At 41.5% G+C, this 20,452-nt stretch overlaps 1 protein-coding gene across 1 annotated transcript in view; it reads right to left on the bottom strand.

Moving 5' to 3' along the window:
• The window catches only part of BRIP1 (BRCA1 interacting helicase 1), a 494,893-nt gene that overhangs the window by 391,157 nt on the left and 83,284 nt on the right, over nt 1-20,452 (bottom strand). Inside the window, exon 8 of the mRNA XM_056556700.1 lies at nt 8,378-8,662. Within this exon, the coding sequence (XP_056412675.1) occupies nt 8,378-8,662 (285 nt within the window). The remainder of the gene's footprint in view (nt 1-8,377; nt 8,663-20,452) is intronic.

Raw genomic sequence — 20,452 nt, 5'->3', positions numbered from 1 at the left:
AACACTCCCTGGGCTTTTAAGCCAAATCTACATAAAGGCTTATATCTCACCAATGGAATAAAAAAAAATTTTAAGTCCAAAATTGCTGCATTTTGTGACATCACAAAAAAAAATAAAAAAAAATAAAAAAATTTAAAAAGTTAAAAATATACCCAAAAGTGGTACAGATCACGGCACAAAAAATGAGCCCTCATACAGCCCCGTACACGGAAAAATGGGAAAGTTATAGGTGGTCAAAATAGAGTGATTTTAAACATACAAGTTTTTAGGGATGTCCCAATACCATTTTTTTTTAAGACAGAGTACGAGTACCGATATTTAAAAGGGAATCTGGCACAAGGGTGACCAGGTCTCTGGCGCCGTTTTCCGTGCTGATATGTTGGTTCCCTGTTGTGTGCAATGGAGGCGGCTGCTGTAGTATGAGCCAAGATTTCTCTCTTCTCCATTGGGCAGAACAGGGAATTTGCATTGGTGGCGAGAACGATGTCTCCAGAGCAATTGTGCTGATGTTCACATCGTGAACAGCGGTAGAAACCGGGTCACCTGCACTATCTACCTATGAATTCAAGTTCATGCAGGAGACTCCGCTTTAAGTGCCTTTAATAGTAGGTAGTATAGATAGCTTTTTGAAGCCAGCAGAACCCCACTGTAGATAGCAGTCCCTCTTTGTAGCCAGCAGCCCCTTGCCTTTGTAGCCAGCATGACACCACCCCCCCCCAACCCGCGTAGACAGCAGCCCCCCTTTGTAGTTGCTTACTGTCCGGTGATGCCGCTCCGCAGCCTCGTTCTCATCACTGTCGCTGCCCCCGTTCTGCCGTCCACATTATGGCGTCTTATGGAGGAGCATGTGACATACACGTCACTCTGCTTCCTCCGTAGCATTACGCTGGGCGCAGTGGAGTGACGTGTATGTCACATGCTCCTTCATAAGATAACATAATGGGGACGGCAGAACGGGGCAGCGACAGTGATGAGAATGGGGCTTCGGCAGTGATGCGAACCGGAGGACTGGGCAACGAAGCACTACACCAGGTATCAGATTTGATATCAGGGACATTAGACGAGTCCCCGCTACCATGCATATACCTGGTATTGGCCCTGATACTGATACTAGTATCCGTATTGAGACATCCCTACTAATTTTGCTTAAACCCTTGGGGACTCAGGTTTTTCTGTTTTTGCAATTTTGTTATTTTCCTCCTCACATATTAAAAATCATAACCCTTTCAATTTTGCACCTACAGACTCATATGATGGCTTCTTTTTATTTTATTTAAAAAAAACAAAAAACTACAAAACAAAATGTAAACAACCAGGGAAGTTTTATCTTATGTGATTTTTCCCTACTGTCTATACCTACATATGCCCAGTAGTCCACACATCCTGTATTTTCAATAATTTGTACCTGGAAATGCAGGTAAAATATGATTTACTAGAGAAATTAAAATACACTATAATAATGTATAACAATGGCTGGCAAGTGCTATCTGGTTAGAAAGTTTTTCAGAATTTTTTAGTTACTGATGTACTTGAAGATGACACCGGAACACATATGGGGTGGCTATAGAAAGTACTGCCCGGGCTTGAAGCCACAGCACTACCACTCACCCTACATTGACTCCAGGACACACTATAGGGGTACACACCTATCTGATTGGTTGCTATGGGCAACTACTCCATATTTCCACAGCACGTTACGATAAAGCTCCCCCTTATATCATCTTTAAAAAAATAAAAATCTGTATGCTTAAAATGTTCTCTTCTGACCCCTATAACTTTTATAATTTAACTGCTAATTACCCTATATCTGGTAATTTTTGGCCCTGTGATCTGTCCCATTTTTATTTTGATGGGACTTTTTGGATTCCTTTTTTTTCCCCTGCTATATTAAGCAGGGATGTCCCGATACCGATACTGGCCATTTCCATGGTATCGGGGACTCTTTCAATGTCCCCGATACCATGTCCGATGCCTGCTGCCGCTCCGCTGCCCGGTGTAGTGAAGAAAACTGTGTCTTGAAGCGTTCTGTGATCTTCACTACCGGTTCTCCAGTCGCATCATGGCGATCGATGGAGGAGCATGTGACACACACGTCACTCCTCCTCCCCTGCGCCCAGCGTAACGCTACGGAGGAAGCAGAGTGACGTGTATGTCACATGCTCCTCCATAGATCGCCATGATGCGACTGGAGAGGACGGAGCAGCGGAGCGGCAGCAGCCGACAGAGGACAGACAGCTGCAGGTGAGCTGTCTACATGGGTGAGGGCTGCAGTCTACAGGGGGGCCCCTGCTAGCGTCTAAAGGGGGGGCCCTGCTAACGTCTAAAGGGGGGCAGCCCCCTGCTAACGTCTAAAGGGGGGCGCCCCCTGCTAACGTCTAAAGGGGGGCGGCCCCTGCTAACGTCTAAAGGGGGGCGGCCCCTGCTAACGTCTAAAGGGGGGCGGCCCCTGCTAACGTCTAAAGGGGGGCGGCCCCTGCTAACGTCTAAAGGGGGGCGGCCCCTGCTAACGTCTAAAAGGGGGCGGCCCCTGCTAACGTCTAAAAAGGGGCGGCCCCTGCTAATGTCTAAAGGGGGGCCCCTGCTAAAATCTAAAGGGGGGCCCTGCTGAAGTCTAAAGGGGGGAGGGGGCTGCTAATGTCTAAAGGGGGGTCCTGCTGTCTAAAGGGGAGGGCCTGCTAATGTCTAAAGGGGGGCCCTGCTGTCTAAATGGGGAGTGGGGCTGCTAACATCTAAAGGGGGGGGGCCCTGCTAAAGTCTGAAGGGGGGCCCTGCTAATGTCTAAAGGGGGATACTCCCTACTATTAAAGGCAATCTTACAGCAGAGTCACCTGCACTAACTTTAATTTATAGGTAGACCCGGTTTCTACCGCTGGTCACCATGTGGTCATCGGTTTCACCGCCAATGCAAATTCCCTGTTGTGTCCAATGGAGAAGAGAGAAATCTTGGCTCATACTACAGCAGCCGCCTCCATTGTACACAAGGACCCACATATCAGCACGGTAAACAGCGCCAGAATCCGCGTCACCCTGGTGTCAGATTCCCTTTAAAATAAAAGTACTCATACTTGGTATCTGCGAGTACTTGAATTAAAGTATTGGTACTCATACTCGGTCTTAATATTAGGCATGTCCCGATACCATTTTTTTTAAGTGAATAAAAATCAGCAATTCTGGCAGTTTTTTTTTACATTGACGCCATTGACTGTGTGGTTTCATTAACATTATATTTTAATAGTTTGGACATTTATGCACGCGGTGTTACCAAATATGTTTATTTTTGCTAACTTTTATTTAGGCTTTTTTTTACATTGATTGCCATTTTATTTTTCACAATATTTTTTTGTCCCCATAGGGCAGGCCAATGGCTGTAGGGCATGCTGGGAGTTGTTGTTTTGTAACAGCTGAAGACACACTGATGTAATTTTTTACTTCTAGATACTGATCAATGCTATGATACAGGAGCCTATAGCACAGCAATGATCAGTTTTATCGGCGTTCCATTACCACAGGCTGCTAAAGCCTGAATTATTAGAGAACCGATCAGACAAGACAGATGAAGGTAGGTAACTTGTACTGCGAGTTCCCTCTCAGAGCACAGGGGGGGATAAGGCAGTGTAGAGCAGGTGTGCAGTTCTGCATCTCACACTGGAGAGTGTATAAAGTGAAAGCCACACCCCTATTTTAGGCCACACCCACAAAAATTATTGGCAGGAAATCACCTTAGCCGAAAAGGCTGAAAGGGGCATTTCCGAACGAAATTTTGGTGCATCCCTAGTTCTTATATATTCCAAAGATATTTCTACTATATAGTACAGTGTAAGAAAAATCGGGCACTTCCTACTGTTTTTCAACAAGCTGATATGACAGCAGAATTACATTTTCATCTCAATTAAAGGATTTTTTTTTGCCATGGGTCATACCTGCCAAATTTTTAGCATGCACAAGGCTTTTATACAGTAAAAAGTAACACTCACTCTTGGTATATTACAAAATGTATTTTTCTATTTTTAGCTTCTCGATGATTTTTCATGCTAATTCATGCTAATGCTAAAGTGCTGGTCTGTGGGCAAGACTGCAGCCCTTTCTGGCTTCTCTCCTTTACTGCAAGCCCCAACATACTCAAGTCTTTGAAATGGAATAGGAGAGGTTGCACTCTGTGGGGTAGATTTGTCAAAACCTGTGTAGAGGAAGAGTGGTGCAGTTGCCCAAGGCAACCAGATAGCTTCTTTCATTTTTTAAAGAGAAATGTGAAAAATGAAAGAAGCAATCTGATTGGTTGTCATAGGCAATTGCACACTCTTCCTCTACACAGGTTTTGATTACTCTTCCTTAATGTCCGTAACTAAAAGTGTTATGCTGGAGCTGGCCAAACATAAAAGCAAGCTGTCTAAAGGCCCTGTTAGGGAGAATTGCACATTTATCAGCTGGATGCTTTGTTTTGACAGGTTAAAAAAAAAAATAACCGTAAATCACATATCTCCCTGTGTGACCAACAAATGATGAAAATAAAGGGCCACGAGAATGATCCAGCGATCACGTGAAGCCCTGTGTGATCGTTGTGTTATACACTGCTCAAAAAAATAAAGGAAACACTAAGATAACACATCCTAGCTCTGAATGAATGAATGAATGAATGAATGAATGAATGAACTAATCGTATACAATACTTTCGTCTTTACATAGTTGAATGTGCTGTCAACAAAATCACACAATAATTATCAATGGAAATCAAATTTATCAACCCATGGAGGTCTGGATATGGAGTCACACTCAAAATCAAAGTGGAAAACCACACTACAGGCTGATCCAACTTTGATGTAATGTCCTTAAAACAAGTCAAAATGAGGCTCAGTAGTGTGTGTGGCCTTCACATGCCCGTATGACCTCACTACAACGCCTGGGCATGCTCCTGATGAGGTGGCGGATGGTCTTCTGAGGGATGTCCTTCCAGACCTGGACTAAAGCATCCGCCAACTCCTGGACAGTCTGTGATGCAACGTGGCATTTGTGGATGGAAGGAGACCTGAAGTCCCAAATGTGCTCAATCTGATTCAGTTCTGGGGAATGGGTGGACCGGTCCATAGCATCACACATGAGGTCTAGCATTGTCTTGCGTTAGGAGGAACCCAGGGCCAACCACACCAACATATGGTCTCACAAGGGGTCTGAGGATCTCATCTCGGTACCTAATGGCAGTCAGGCTACCTCTGGCAAGCACATGGAGGGCTGTGCTCCCGCCCCCCCCCACCCCCCCCCCCCCCCCCCCCCCGCAAAGAAATGCCACCCCACACCATTACTGACCCACTGCCAAAACGGTCATGCTGGAGGATGTTGCAGGCAGCAGAAGGGTCTCCTCGGCTTCTCCAGACTCACATCTGTTAAATGTGCTCAGTGTGAACCTGCTTTAATCTATGAAGAGCACAGGGTGCCAGTGGCGAATTTGACAATCTTGGTGTTCTCTGGCAAATGCCAAACTTACTGCACGGTGTTGGGCTGTAAACAACCCCCACCAGTGGACGTTGGGCCCTCATACCACCCTCATGGAATCTGTTTCTGAAAGTTTGAGTGGACACATGCACATTTGTGGCCTGCTGAAGGTAATTTTGTAGGGCTCTGGCAGTGCTCCTCCTTGCACAAAGGCAGAGGTAGCGGTCCTGCTGCTGGGTTGTTGCCCTCCTATGGCCTCCTCCACGTCTCCTGATGTACTGGCCTGTCTCCTGGTAGCGCCTCCATGCTCTGGACACTATGCTGACAAACACAGCAAACCTTCTTGCCACAGCTCACATTGATGTGCCACCCTGGATGAGCTGCACTACCTGAGCCACTTGTGTGGGTTGTAGACCCAGTCTAATGCTACCAATAGAGTGAAAGCACTACCAGCATTCAAAAGTGACCAAAACATCAGCCAGGAAGCATAAGAACTGAGAAGTGGTCTGTGGTCACCACCTGCAGAGCAACTCCTTTATTGGGGGTGTCTTGCTAATTGCCTATAATTTCCTCCTGTTGTCTGTTCCATTTGCACAACAGCATGTGAAATTAATTGTCAATCAGTGTTGCTTCCTGAGTGGACAGTGGGATTTCACAGAAGTGTGATTGACTTGGAGTTACATTGTGTTGTTTAAGTGTTCACTTTATTTTTTTTAGCAGTGTATTAAACAAATACCAACCACACACTTTTGGTGATGCAAGAGAGGGGTCGGATTGACCTTTCACATTTTCTGGTAGTGCGCACGGATTGTGGGATTTTAGGTTTGCGTCTTCAATAGCTAGTTGGCTCCCCCTTCCCCGCTTGATCTTGTAGCTCGTGTGCGAGAAATCCCATCTCTGGAATTTCTTACCGCCTCCTTAAATAATACAATAGATTTGTTTACATCTCTCAGGGATCCTTAGCACCGTTTTGTTGTTGGACAGACCTCTTCATTCTCCCCTCTCCCTTCTTCCACCCCTCTGTTATGTCCTGTGTTTTATGTCACGTTCTGCATGTTATCTTTGTTGCTCTGGACTAGGATGCCTCTCATTTCTAGCTCATAGCTGTTTGTTTTTCTCTCAATTGTGAGCACTGATTTCCCCTTCCACTGCTTTTGTTATACATCATATCATGGACCAGTTTCCTTTTTTCGTTCTAGAATTCTAGGAGGACATTTATAAAAGCATTTTGCAGATTTTTTTTGCCTATATTGGTCTCTCAAATGTCTCACGTGCGACTAGGCACTTTTCTGTGTGACTTTTAACCGGCCAAGCAAGAAAGTTCTGTTTGGCTTACGTAAGTAAATTTAAAAAAAATGACTTGCAGTGGTCAGAGATTTATAATGTGCGACTGTCGCAAAAAAGTTGAAAGCCATTAAAAAAATGCCACACATTTACTCCAGCTCAACCCTGGCTTACAGATTTTGTTTAAACGAAAAATCTCAAAATGGAAAACAGAATATAGGAAAAAAGCTGATTTGCTTACGTGTGACAAATTTATAAAGGCCGTGTGAATGGTTAATAAATTTGTTGCACGTAAGCAAAGCATTAAGCAAAATAAAACTAAAAAAAAAATGCATAAGCAAGCTTTTATAAATGTCCCCCATAATGATTCATATGCTATGCGTGTGGCTTTGTTCTATTTTTGGACTTGCCAAGCTCCGAATGAGGCAATTTATTTAATTTAATTTAAGAATATGTGCTATTTGCCTGTCATTTATGGTGATGTCTTTTTTTTTTTTTAAAGACATAAGTACCAACCAATACTTGACCGACACCTGCATCAGGCAGCCATCCAAGGCACAATTTGGGGGCAAGAGACAGTCATCATTCTGCAGGTCTTTAAATGGGTATTCCAGGGGGGGGGGGGGAATGTTAATGTATCAACTGGCTCCAGAAAGTTAAACAGATTTGTAAATTACTTCTATTAAAAAATCTTAATCCTTTCAGTACTTAAGAGCTGCTGAAGTTGAGTTGTTCTTTTCTGTCTGTTCTTTTCTGATGACACCTGTGTCGGGAACTGTCCAGAGTAGAAGAAAATCCCTGTAGCAAACCTATTCTGCTCTGTGCAGTTCCTGAGACAAGCAGAGATGTCAGCAGAGAGCACTGTTGTCAGATAGAAAAGAACAACTCAACTTAAAGGGGTTATCCACCATAAGGTGATTTTAGTATGTATCTAGCAGACAGTAATGGACATGCTTAGGAAGGATCTCTGCTTGTCTTGGGCTAAATGGCTATGTTGTGAGATTACCATAACACTGTGGCTAGCTTTTTGTGAACTGGGTATTTCCTGTTTGACTTTTTCTTTTTTTTTTACTACAAATCCCACAATTCTATTTTCCTCCCTCCCACACATCAGCCACCCCACCCATTGAAACATAAATGAGCTGCATCCATTCAAAAGACCTGTGGTTTTCAATCAGGTTGCCTACAGCTGTTGCATTAGTTGCAGATTGATCTCTCTCCCACCAAGCGATCCCTCCACCCATTGAAGCAGACAGGTTCCCTCATCAGCTGCCTAGTCAGTCAGGTCTCGGCTGCATTGCAACCTGGGAAAAATCTGAGACAACAATCATTTTGTATGCTGTTAAAAATAAATATTGGAGTGAAAATCACAGAAGAATTGTGAGAAAACCATCACACACAGGTACAGACACTATATTATGAACTACACTAACTTTACAGCCCCTGTAGCATAGTCAAATAAAATAAAAAATCCTGGAATACCCCTTTAAGCAGCTGATAATTATTAGAATGTATAAATCTGTTTTACTTTCTGGAGTCAGTTGATATATTCCTGGAATACACCTTTAAAATTGACCTTAAATAACTAATACATTATTTTTCCAAAGACAGTAATTTGCTTCCAGTGTTACCATAATGTCACAGATAAATCCAGAAATGTACTTACATCCTTCGCCTCAATAAGTTCTCTGCATTTTTCATTTTTATTACTGTGAATATCAGGGTTAACACAGGTGTGATCTCTACTGGAAAGAATAGTCATCCGAACAGAAGAGTATGCAGTCCTTCTTAGCTCCCTGGTAATCTGTGCTATTTGCTTGTGTGTTCTGGTGCCAAAATATATTTTAGGCACCTTCTGCCTTGGTCCGCTTTCCTTTTTCTTGCCATTTTGATCAGATTTCTCTTGATTTTTATCATACCCACAAAAGCAAAGATTGCAAGGTTCAGAGTGCTAGAAAAAAAAATTAAAGAAGAAGTCAAAGAAATGACAATGCATGTATTACAAACAAAAACACGGCATTTTTTTTACAATGTCATTATAATGCAGAAGGTAAGCAAATAAAAGAATATAGAATAGCAAATCTCATTTTTGGTGGGATAGACAGAACAAAAATTCTGCCCATACAATCACAATATATGTATAACTGGCCCCATTGTTTCAGACTATTTATGATTTTTTTCTGCTAAACTAAAATGTATTAAACATGCATTATATGCAAATGGCCAGCTTTAGTTTTACATTTCTGTAATGTTGAACCGTTGGACTCTCACAAGGGATTAGTACCTTTGCTGTTCTATCCCAGGGATGTGGAAATCCTAATGCCGGGACATGCAGTTCCTGGCGCTGGGAAGGTAAAAAATTTTCATGCGTTTAGCTCTTCTTCAAGAAAGCAGGCAGGGCCAGACCTCTAATTTTAAGACGGCGGCACTCTGGGTGTATGGATTGGGCACCTAACTCAAGCCTGCTCCATACCCGGCGGCCCCAGCTGATTTCAGTAGCTGGAGTGGAGTCTGCCGCTAATAGCCGGCATGCAGCGATTGCCGTGGTGATCTACAGGGATCTCATAACCATACCTGGTTGTCAAGTGGGGCGGGTCGCACTCCTGCAAAGCAATCGCATTGGAGTGATCCACTGTGGAGGTAGCCAGAGGGCTTACCACTCGTCCCATGGCTGCAGTGGATCTGCATTTGATTGAGCCTGCCTGGAGCAGGCTCAATCAAATGAGCAACGATCACATAGATCAATGTAGTTCACTGGAACTTCACTGATCTGTATGAGGAATCTAATGATTCATTTTTTAAGTCCCCTAAGGGACTAATAAAGTGTAAAATAAATAAATAAATGAATGAATAAGTTTATTAAAAATTTATGATAAAAAGAAACCTGATTGGCATAGGCTGAATAGGGAAAGGTCCTACTAGTTGAATGGAGAAGAGAGGAGACACCAGAACACACATGGGAAACTGCATCTGCAGGGACCGGGAGTAGGTGAGCAGAAGTTTATTTTTTACTACCAGCATTTTTTTACCTGCTCTGGCCGGCCCCAGCCTGCAGCCGCACATGGGAGCCGGCCCGAGCAGATAATCGCAGGTTTTCCCGGGGGGCCGTATCGCTATATCGTAAAAAGCAAAAATCGCGATTCGACTGCTTTTGCAATATATTGTGCAGCCCTAAACTGACCCTTAGATTGTATCTATGTAAGTAAATCAACCTTTATTATTATCCTTCAGCATATAGGGAACATGTATGTATGGGTCAGACAGTGTCATTTGATTGTACGATTAATATGCTTTGCTCCTGGAGGGAGAGCGTCTTGCCCCCTCGATTTTTGTAATCTCTTATATTTGAGGTTTTTCAATGTTTGTTTTTGTATCTTGATGACTCAAAAACTTTACAGTATTTTTTGGATAACGTGTTTCCTGGGTGTGCAATATTTATACAGCTTGTAGTTTCCTTGTTAGCTTTATAAACAGAGAACGCTGGCTCAAATTGTAAAGCTCTCAGTGACCAAGCTGAAACTGAAAATTGTAAAACAAAATAAATTAGGTCATTTGGACGTTTCACTAAATTTACAAAACAGTATTTCATAATATAGCGCACATTTATTCATGTCTTTGCATATGATGTCATCCAGTGTACTGGGAATTACATGGTTATTAGTAGACTAAACAAACCAATTAATGAACCATTACAAGCATCACCAAATTGCTCAGTGGTGTACCTATTCATCTATAGTTTCTGCTAGAACATATGGGCAAACATTCCATTAAACAGCTCTGTTAACTGTAATCGAAGAATCTATATATATATATAAAACTCAACGTGTACGTATGTATGTTCCACACAAACTTCCAAACGGCTAAAGATATTAACATGAAACTTGGCACACGTTACTTATATGTCAACAACAAACATAGGCTAGGTGATTTAACCCTTACTTACCCCCATTTGCCAGGGGCAGGGTTTATGTTTAAAGTCCTATACAAGTCTATGGAAAATATATGTTACTGCATAACTTCCAAACGTCTGGAGATATTTCGATAACACTTGGTCACATGTTACTTATATGTCCACTTAAAATATGGGATAGTTAATTTAACCCTTAACTACCCTCATTTGTGAGGGTCGGGGGTTTTGTTTAAAGTACCATGCAAAGCAATGGGAAATGTATGTTCTCACATAACTTCTGTACGGCTGGAGATATTTCAATACCTGGTACATATATTACAGGTCGGAATATGAGGACGGGATGGGAGGTCGAGATAGGAGGTCGAGATAGGAGGTCAAGATAGGAGGTCAAGATAGGAGGACGGGATGGTCAGGATAGGAGGTTGAGTTAGGAGGATGGGATAGGAGGACGGGATAGGAGGACGGGATAGGAGGACGGGATAGGAGGACGGGATAGGAGGACGGGATAGGAGGACGGGATAGGAGGACAGGATAGGAGGACGGGATAGAAGGACGGGATAGGGGGTTGGGATAGGAGGACGGGATAGGAGGACGGGATAGGAGGACGGGATAGGAGGTCGGGATAGGAGGTCGGGATAGGAGGACAGGATAGGAGGACAGGATAGGAGGACAGGATAGGAGGACAGGATAGGAGGACAGGATAGGAGGACAGGATAGGAGGACAGGATAGGAGGACAGGATAAGAGGACAGGATAAGAGGACAGGATAAGAGTTTGGGATAGGAGGTCGGGATATGAGGACGAGATGTGAGGATGGCATATGAGGTTGGGATATGATGACGGGATAGGAGGTCAGGATATGAGGACAGGATATGGGGTTGGGATATGACAACAATATATGAGGACAGGATATGAAGTCAAAAGCTTCGTCCTTTGCTTATTTTCCTCCCCAACAAGGATTAGGAAGGAAAAACCGGGCAACGCCGGGTATTCAGCTAGTACTATAATACAAATTAAAATGGAATCCAGTAGTAGGGACTATCCAGTAAGACAAATAACTAACCCTAAAATGTCACAATGAACAAGACTATAGTAACACAATACTTTACAGACTTGTATAATATAGTCTTTGCATAAAAATGTGCAATACAAATCTAAGGTACTCTGGTGGAAAACTTTTTTTTTTTTCCCAAATGAACTTATGCCAGATATCTGTGATGGACACATTAAAATTACATGTACATGATCAGGATTATAGTAACATATGTTTTTTTATTTTTTTATGGGATCTCACAGGTACGCTTTAACCCCTTAAGGACTCAGCGTTTTTCCGTTTTTGCATTTTCATTTTTTCCTCATCACCTTCTAAAAATCATCACGCTTCAAATTTTGCACATAAAATTCCATATGATGGCTTATTTTTTGCGCCACCAATTCTACTTTGCAGTGACATCAGTCATTTTACCAAAAAATCCACCGCGAAACGGAAAAAAAAATTTGTTGTGCGACAAAATTGAAGAAAAAAAAATTACATTTTGTAACTTTTGGGGGCTTCCGTTTCTACGCAGTGCATTTTTCTGCATAACATAACACCATATCTTTATTCTCTAGGTTCATAAGGTTAAAATGATACCCTACTTATATAGGTTTTACTTATAAATCATAAATACATGCAGGAAAATTTGTGCGTTTAAAATTGTCATTTTCTGAGAACTATAACTTTTTTTTATTTTTCTGTGTTCTGGGAGCTATGAGGGCTAATTTTTTGCGCCGTGATCTGAAGTTTTTAGCGGTACCATTTTTGTTCAGACCAGACTTTTTGATCACTTTTCATTCTATTTTGGACTTTTGAATTTTTTTCGCGCGTACGCCATTGAACGTGCGGTTTTAAAAGCGGTATATTTTTAGAATTTGGACATTTCCGCACCCGGTGATACCACATATGCTTATTTTTATTTACACTGGTTTATTTTGCTACTGGAAATGCCAGGTGATTTAAACTTTTAATTCAGAAAGAAATACCTGAAAGGGTTAACTTTTTTATTTTTTACACTTTTTTTTGCGAGCTCATAGCTCCAACAGGGACCTATGAGCTTGCAATGGCTGATTGCATACACAGATTGTTGCCTTGCCATTGCATGGTAACAAGCTGTGTAATCGGCGGTTGATTGCTCCAGCCTGTAACTCAGGCATGGAGCAATCAATCAGAGCCGGGACGCCACCGACGATTTTATCGCGATGACCCAGATCAGCCCGACTGAGCAGCCGGGAAGCATTTACTTTCCCTTTCGATGCATCGGAAGGGTTAATAGCGCGTGGCCGAACGATCTAGGCCGCACGCTATTAGCCGTGGGTTCCAGCTGTGAATAGGTGCCGGGACCCCGTGTTATAGACAGGGACCGGACTTAGGACGTACTCATATGTCCTAAGTCCTTAAGGGGTTAATAGTGTGCGGCACAACGATCTCTGCCGCACGCTATTAGCCCAGGGTCCCGGCTATCATAAGCCGCCGGGACCGACCCGGTATGACGTGGGGTCACGGCGTGACCCCGTTTTAAATACCGGGGCCGTGCACAGGGCGTACAGGTACGCCCTGCGTTCTTAAGAGGTTAAAGGGGTACTCTGGTGGAAAAAAAAAATGTCATATCAAATGGCTCCAGAAAGTTAAAACAGATCTATAAAAATTTCCAGTACTTATCAGCTGCTGTATGCTCCACAAGAAGTTCTTTTCTTTTTTTATTTATTTTCTGTCTGACCACAGTGCTCTCTGCTGACACCTCTGTCTATGTCAGGAACTGTCTGAAGCAGAATAGGTTTGCTATGGGGATTTACTCCTACTCTAGACAGTTCCTGACATGGACAGAGGTGTCAGCAGAGAGCACTGTGGTCAGACAGAAAAGAACAACTCAACTTCCCCTGTAGTACTGGAAGGATTAATATTTTTCATATACAAGTAATTTACAAACCTGTTTAACTTTCTGGAGCCAGTTGATAAGAAAAAAATTGTTTTCCACCGGAGTACCGCTTTAAAGCATACATGTCAGATCCCACAAAAAAATGAAAAAACTTTTATGTATTTATTTATATTTATGTATCCATCACAGATATTTCCCTAAAAAAGAAAGCATATTATGTTATATTACAGCTGCCAACTGTCTCTTTCATCTTCCCAGAGGGAGGGGGTGTGTCCCTTTCTTGCCTGCACTATGATGACTCCTCTCCTTGATTCACTCTGCTGACTCACTGCTCTCGGGAGTGCTCTTCACTTCTGGCAGCCCTGCTCTGTAAACCTTTCCTCTCTGGTTTTATGTCGTACACACACACCAATGATTATTGGAGACTGCCTGTACTTTACCACCAAATATAATATTGGTGAGTGTACAACTTACATCTTCCTAAATCAGTGCAAAGGTTAAGTGCTAAAAGTACAGTGGTTTTTATGTAGACATTTTTTATCCTATGCCATTCATGTGTACCATCCTTTGCCAGTCCTCTAACCCCTTAACTACCACAGACATAAATGTACATCCTGGTTTGGGGATACTTTGCACACCAGGACGTACATTTACATCCTGTATATGACCGCGAGCATCGACGCGGTGCTCACGTCATACGAGGCAGGTTCGGGCTGCTCGCAGCAGCCGGGTACCTGCCGGTAATGGCTGACATCGCGCGGATGTCTGCCATTAACCCCTAAGATGCAGTGATCAGTCCAGCTCAATGCATCTGCGGCAATGCACATGTTAAAATAGATGATCTGATCGCTCGCATCGATGCCGCGGGGTTCAGATCATCTGTAATGGCGGACGGAGGTCCCCTCACCTACCTCTGTCCGTCTCCCGGCATCTTCTGCTCTGGTCAGAGATCGAGCAGACCAGAGCAGAAGATCACTGGTAATACTGATCAGAGCTATGCTCTATCAAATGATTGCTATAGATAGTCCCCTATGGGGACATAAAAACTGTAATAAAAAAAAAAAAGTTGAAAAATGTAAAAAGAAAAAAGTGAAAAATCGCCTCCCCCAATAAAAATGAAAACTGGCGGTTTTTACCATTTTACCCCCAAAAAGCGTATTTTTTTTATAAACATATTCGGTATCGCCGCGTGTGTAAATATACGATCAAAATATAATGTTAATGATCCCGTACAGTGAATGGCGTAAACATAAAAAATAAAAAATAAAAAGTCCAAAAATGCTGATTTAAAAATTATCTAAAAGTTTTATATATGCAAATGTTGTATCGATAAAAAGTACAGATGACGGCGCAAAAAATAAGCCCTCATACCACCCTATATACGTAAAAATGAAAAAGTTATAGGTGGTCAAAATAAGGGGATTTTAGATTTAGATTTTTTTTTTTTATAAGCGGTACAAAAATGTAAAAAAAAGTATCTAGCCATGGGTATCATTTTAATCGTATTGACCAACAGAATAGAGAACACGTCATTTTTACCGTAAAAGTGTGAAAACTAAACCCTCCAAAATGTGCAAAATTGTGGTTTTCATTAAAATTTCCTCCCTAAAAATTTTTTTGGGGGTTCGCCGTCCATTTTATGGTAAAATGAGAGGTTTCATTACAAAGTACAATTGGCCACGCAAAAATTATTCCTTATATGGGTCTGTAGAAGGAAATATAAAAGTTATGGATTTTAAAAGGCGAAGAGGAAAAAACCAAAAACTCAAAAATAAAATTAAGAAAAACCTATATAAATTGGGTATCAGTGTAACCATATGGACCTAGAGAATACATATATATGGTGTCATTTTTACCGAAAGGTGCACTGCATAGAATCGAAAGCCCCCAAAATTTACAAAATGTCTATTTTCTGGGGGGGATTTTGCCCCACAAATATTTTTATTTGCCGATTGATGTCATTACAAAGTACAATTGGTGGCACAAAAAAAAAAAAAATAAGCCCTCATATGAGTCTGTAGGTGCAAAATTGAATGAGTTATGATTTTTAGAAGGTGATTAGGAAAAAACGAAAGTGCAAAAACAGAAAAACCCGTGGTCCTTAAGGGGTTAAAGAAGTATATCAGAAAAACTATATTGCCAAGATGTACAACATATAAAACTTTATTTTATATCTGACAGCGCCCATTTAAACTAAAACAAAAAAATATAGTGCTGAGAACAACCTCAGCTCCTCTCAATGAGCAGTTCTTACAGAGAGCAACAAAAAAAAAATTCTAATTATCGTAACTCCAACAGTATGGCAAACCATGGTATGTGTTAAACCACAATGCTGGGGATCAAGCTGTCTCTTAGCCTTTAGTATGTGGAAAAGCAAGTTCAGATTACCCTCAGTCCCACTCAACCTTGTCCACCATTAAATATTACAATAAGCGATAGAATGAAGGTGAATGTGACCCTTCTGGAGCTGTCAGTCACAGGGATAAAAGGTTCACTGATGTGCCAAAGAAACAGCCCGTCAAACCAGATAAAGTTTCCTTCTTGTTGGAATTGTTACATTCCCCTCTCAAGTTGCGAGGAAAGGTAGGCTTCATTATGGTGTGCTGCCACATTAAATAGCCAGCTCCAAATATCCTGCCTTCTATATTGAATAATTACTTATTCACTCAAAAGGATAAAAAGGACACATTATGAATGGAGTTCTTGTAAGTTGTGAGCGAGGAAACAGCTGACCCAACGGTGTCCCTTACATTCACTGCAATATCCGACTTGAGCAGGAAAGGAGAGAGCAAATTATATAATGATTATTTCACTCTGAAGACTTGTGTCAGCATTCAACAGTTTTAAGTCACAGTGAAATTACAGAATCACTTAAAAACTATTTTTGACAGTTCAAAGATATCGAATTTTTAAAAAAGACAAACATTTGGCAAAAACTCAAAAGCTAAAGCTCACCATCCAACCACATACTATTTATTATTGATTATATTGGAAAATAATTTAACTTTTTTTTTTTTCTTGAAGGAAAAATTTTAAATTTAATCTGCCATGGCTCAGGTTCATGACGGGATGAAAGACAAATATTTCAATTTTTTATTTCTCCATTGATAGCTGTAAGACCGCTTACTTTATCCAAAATAAACCATTTTTAATTGGAAGAAAATGGCCAGTATGAGGTTCTCTCCAATCCTGGCCATTGTATTTTCTAGCTGTGCACTGGCTGTGCATGATGCAGCCTCAGCTCGTAACCCACTGGGTCATACCAACTGTAAAAGAGAGGAGTCAATTCTCTACAGTACCTTGACAGAGCTTTGTGCGCAGATCTGCCCACAATCAGGAGGTAAGCAATTAAATAACCAGTTTCATGGCTGTCTGAATTGCTTGCCCTAAGTGACGGATCTTAAAATATGGCAACATTTTATTTAAAGCACAATTGATGTTGTGGCAGCAGGATACATTTTTAAACTTCAGGAAATTGCATAACATGCTGCTAAAGCAACCATACTACAAAAGCTATAGATTTGTTAGAAGTCCCATGAGACTTCCTGCACAGTCATAGCCTACATAGAACATAGAACTCTTTAGCAGCAGACTAAAAAAGTAACTAGAAGTTATGACAATTTATCCTGCCACCACTGTATTATCAGACTTGTGCTTTAAACATTTAAGTTTTTTTTTATTTAAAAAAAAAAAAAAAAAAAAAAAAAAAGTAGTACAATGTAACAAGCAAAATACAAGGTTTTTTTTTGTCGATAGTGAATCCTGCATGTCAGCTTGTCGGCTAGTCAGTACAGCTTGGGCTCTGTGAGGCTCTTTGCAGCTGTCAATCAAGCTCAGTGCCGAGAAACACTTCTTGAGTTTGGTCTCCTGCCATTACAAGCAGGAGACCAAAATCTAAAATTTTGACCAGACAGAATGTACTGACCAAGAAGGGAGACCCCTGGTGGCCAGAAGTATACAGCAAAAAAACTAACATAAAACATTTTTATTTTTTTTAAAGGAAGCTAATTACAAAAGAGTTATTTGGCATAAGGAATCAAATATTAAAAATCATGTTTAATGACCGTGCCCATTTTAGGAATCTGAAGGGCTCTGCAACTTAATTGGCAGGCCGGTGATCATCAATGAAATTCCATAGCAGGTAAAAAGCCTTAAAGGGGTACTCCGGTGGGAAACTATTTATTTTTATTTTTTTTTTTAAATCAACTGGTGGCAGAAATTTAAACAGATTTGTAAATTAGCACAATAGACGAATGTAGCCAGCACATAAAATCCGGAGTTTATTGATATCTCATTAAAAGTTCCATAGAAAGGCAGGTAGGGGAGTACATCAAGCAAAATCACGTACAGTTACCAGCTTTGAGATGGGTCCCTTCCACGCCAACGCGTTTCGGGTCAAGGACCCTTAGTCATGGCATACATGTTCATCTGCCAAGTAACATTTTTATACTGTGTAGATGTGCACCATGTCTGTTTTTCTACCCGAATTCAATCTTGTATAATGATCTGAATATCAAAAACTAACAGGTTGTTAGTATACATTTTTGATCAAAAAGTACAAGCCCACTCGCCACGTCAAGGCCACCTAGAGTGGTTCCCGAACGTCCCTAGCAAAAAATGGCGCAGCACTGGGCGGCAACCACCAATGCCCACCGGCAGAGCAGCCCCAATGCCACTCAAACCAGTCTATGGGCCGCACCCCCCCGCAGACACGGCACCACGGCAGCAACGGACACCGCACAGCACCACACCAGTGTGAACAAGATATAATAGCTCACTTACCATGCTCTCCCAGTCAGACTGGGAGGCTGCTAGGAAAGAAATGGCCCATGTGTAGCTAACTACTACTTATATAGGGTTGGGCTGAGGGGGTGAGGAAGAGTGCAGCACATGTTAAAACAAAAAAAAAAAAGGAGGGCATAGAAATCACAGTGTGAATTCGGGTAGAAAAAAAACAGACATTGTGCACATCTACAATCTTGTATAATGATCTGATTGCTTCTCAGCATAATATCAAAAACTATTATATCTTGTTCACACTGGTGCGGTGCTGTGCGGTGTCCCTTGCTGCCGTGGCGCGGTGTCTGCGGCCCATAGACTGGCTTGAGTGGCATTGGGGCCGCTCTGCCGGTGGGTCGTTCCCCCTTGTGGGCATTGTTGTCGCGGCGGTGGTGGTCTTGACGTGGCGAGTGTGCTTGTACTTTTTGATCAAAAATATATACTAACAACCTGTTAGTTTTTGATATTATGCTGAGAAGCAATCAGATCATTATACAAGATTGTAGATGTGCACCATGTCTGTTTTTCTACCCGAATTAACATTTTTATACTGACCTGGAAGGTCCACCCCCAAGAGGGGGAGGGGGGGGGCATCCGAGCAGTTCAGAAAAACTATCACCTGTGTGCAAGTTAAAAGCAAAAGCAAACACAAAAAGTTGTGGGAACCCAAATACAAAAACACACAAAAAAATTAGAAAATATGTTCAGATAATATCAGTTTTGGTATGCATTCCGTGTGGTTGATACTATTAAATAAATAGATCCACATGGTTTCTCGGTTGCGGAGGTGACTGATCAAATCTCCACCCCCTAGTGTTTTGTGTGACTCTTTCTATGCCAGTAAAAATTAAGCTTGAAGTGTTTCCTGAATGTATAGTGGCAAAGTGTCTAGAAACATTTGAGATGTTATTTGTAATAGGACCAGTTGCATGTCTGACATTCTCCTGTATTCTTTTTTTCAGTGATTGTTCGGTGCTTCCAATGTAATTTAAATTGCAGTGTGTACAGGATATTTTGTAAATCACAAATTTACTATTACAGTTGATAACATTATGTATGGGATATTTTTTGTTGTCAACAGTGCCCTCAACTGTAGTACACCTGACGGCATATTGACCTACTACACATCTGGATTCTGAACATTTGTGAAAACCCTTTGCCGATAACCAGGATTCATTTTTCTTTACAGGATCAACTAGACTGGGTGCCAAAATAGATGACAAATTGGGTGCTCTTCTACTAGAGAAACGCACTCCCCCCTGTAGGAGCTTGTTCAGATCAGGGTCACAAAAAAGTATAGGTAAAAGTCTATTAATGTTTTTTTTTATCTGGTTAAACTCTGCACTAAAAAGTATTAACAAATGTGAGTTTATGACTATTATCGTTAATTGGTTTTACCTTACTGAGAAGATGTGACCGCTGCATAGGATCTACTTGATTACGAGCTTTGCGCAAAAGCCATGGGGGGGTACCCTCTCTGTCGGAGTCTGGTACACACAACATCAGCCTCTCTCTGATATGTTTCATCAGTAGAGCTGTTCCGTTTAATACGGATCAGTTCTCCTACAGGTATACTTTCTATTGTGTGCTTCGGATGACATGAGTTGGCTCTGAGGGAGGTGTTGTCTGAAATGGGTTTACGGAATAGAGTCATTTCTACTTTGTTGCCCTTCGCAACCAAGGTGATATCCAAAAAAGGTACAATGTGTTTTTCCCAACTAAAAGTGAACTTGAGATTGCAGTCATTAGTACTCAAGTATTCAATGAATTTTGTGGCTTGATTTTGATCCCCACTATAGGCAACCACCACGTCATCTATATACCTGCCGTACCAAATTAAACAGTGTAAAAAAGGGTTATTATCAGAAAAAATATACATTTATTCCCACCAAAAAACAAATAAGCGAGGGCAGGTGAGGATTTGGCCCCCATAGAAGCTCCTACTTTTTGCAGATAGAACATATTGTTAAACATAAAATAATTATGTTTCAAAACATATGAGGTAACTTCCAAAATGAACTGTTTTAGGTCATTGCTGCAATGTCGCAGGTGATCCACGAGTATGAATCGCTCCATGTGAACTGTTGCATAATGTTAAGCAAATGTTTGGCATCTTTAATATAACTCAGACATTTCAG

The sequence above is a fragment of the Hyla sarda genome, chromosome 2 (genome assembly GCF_029499605.1).
Source record: "Hyla sarda isolate aHylSar1 chromosome 2, aHylSar1.hap1, whole genome shotgun sequence".
NCBI classification, from domain to species: Eukaryota; Metazoa; Chordata; class Amphibia; order Anura; family Hylidae; genus Hyla; species Hyla sarda.
Note: the sequence above shows the minus strand (reverse complement) of the source record. Positions and strands in the feature narration are given on the sequence as shown.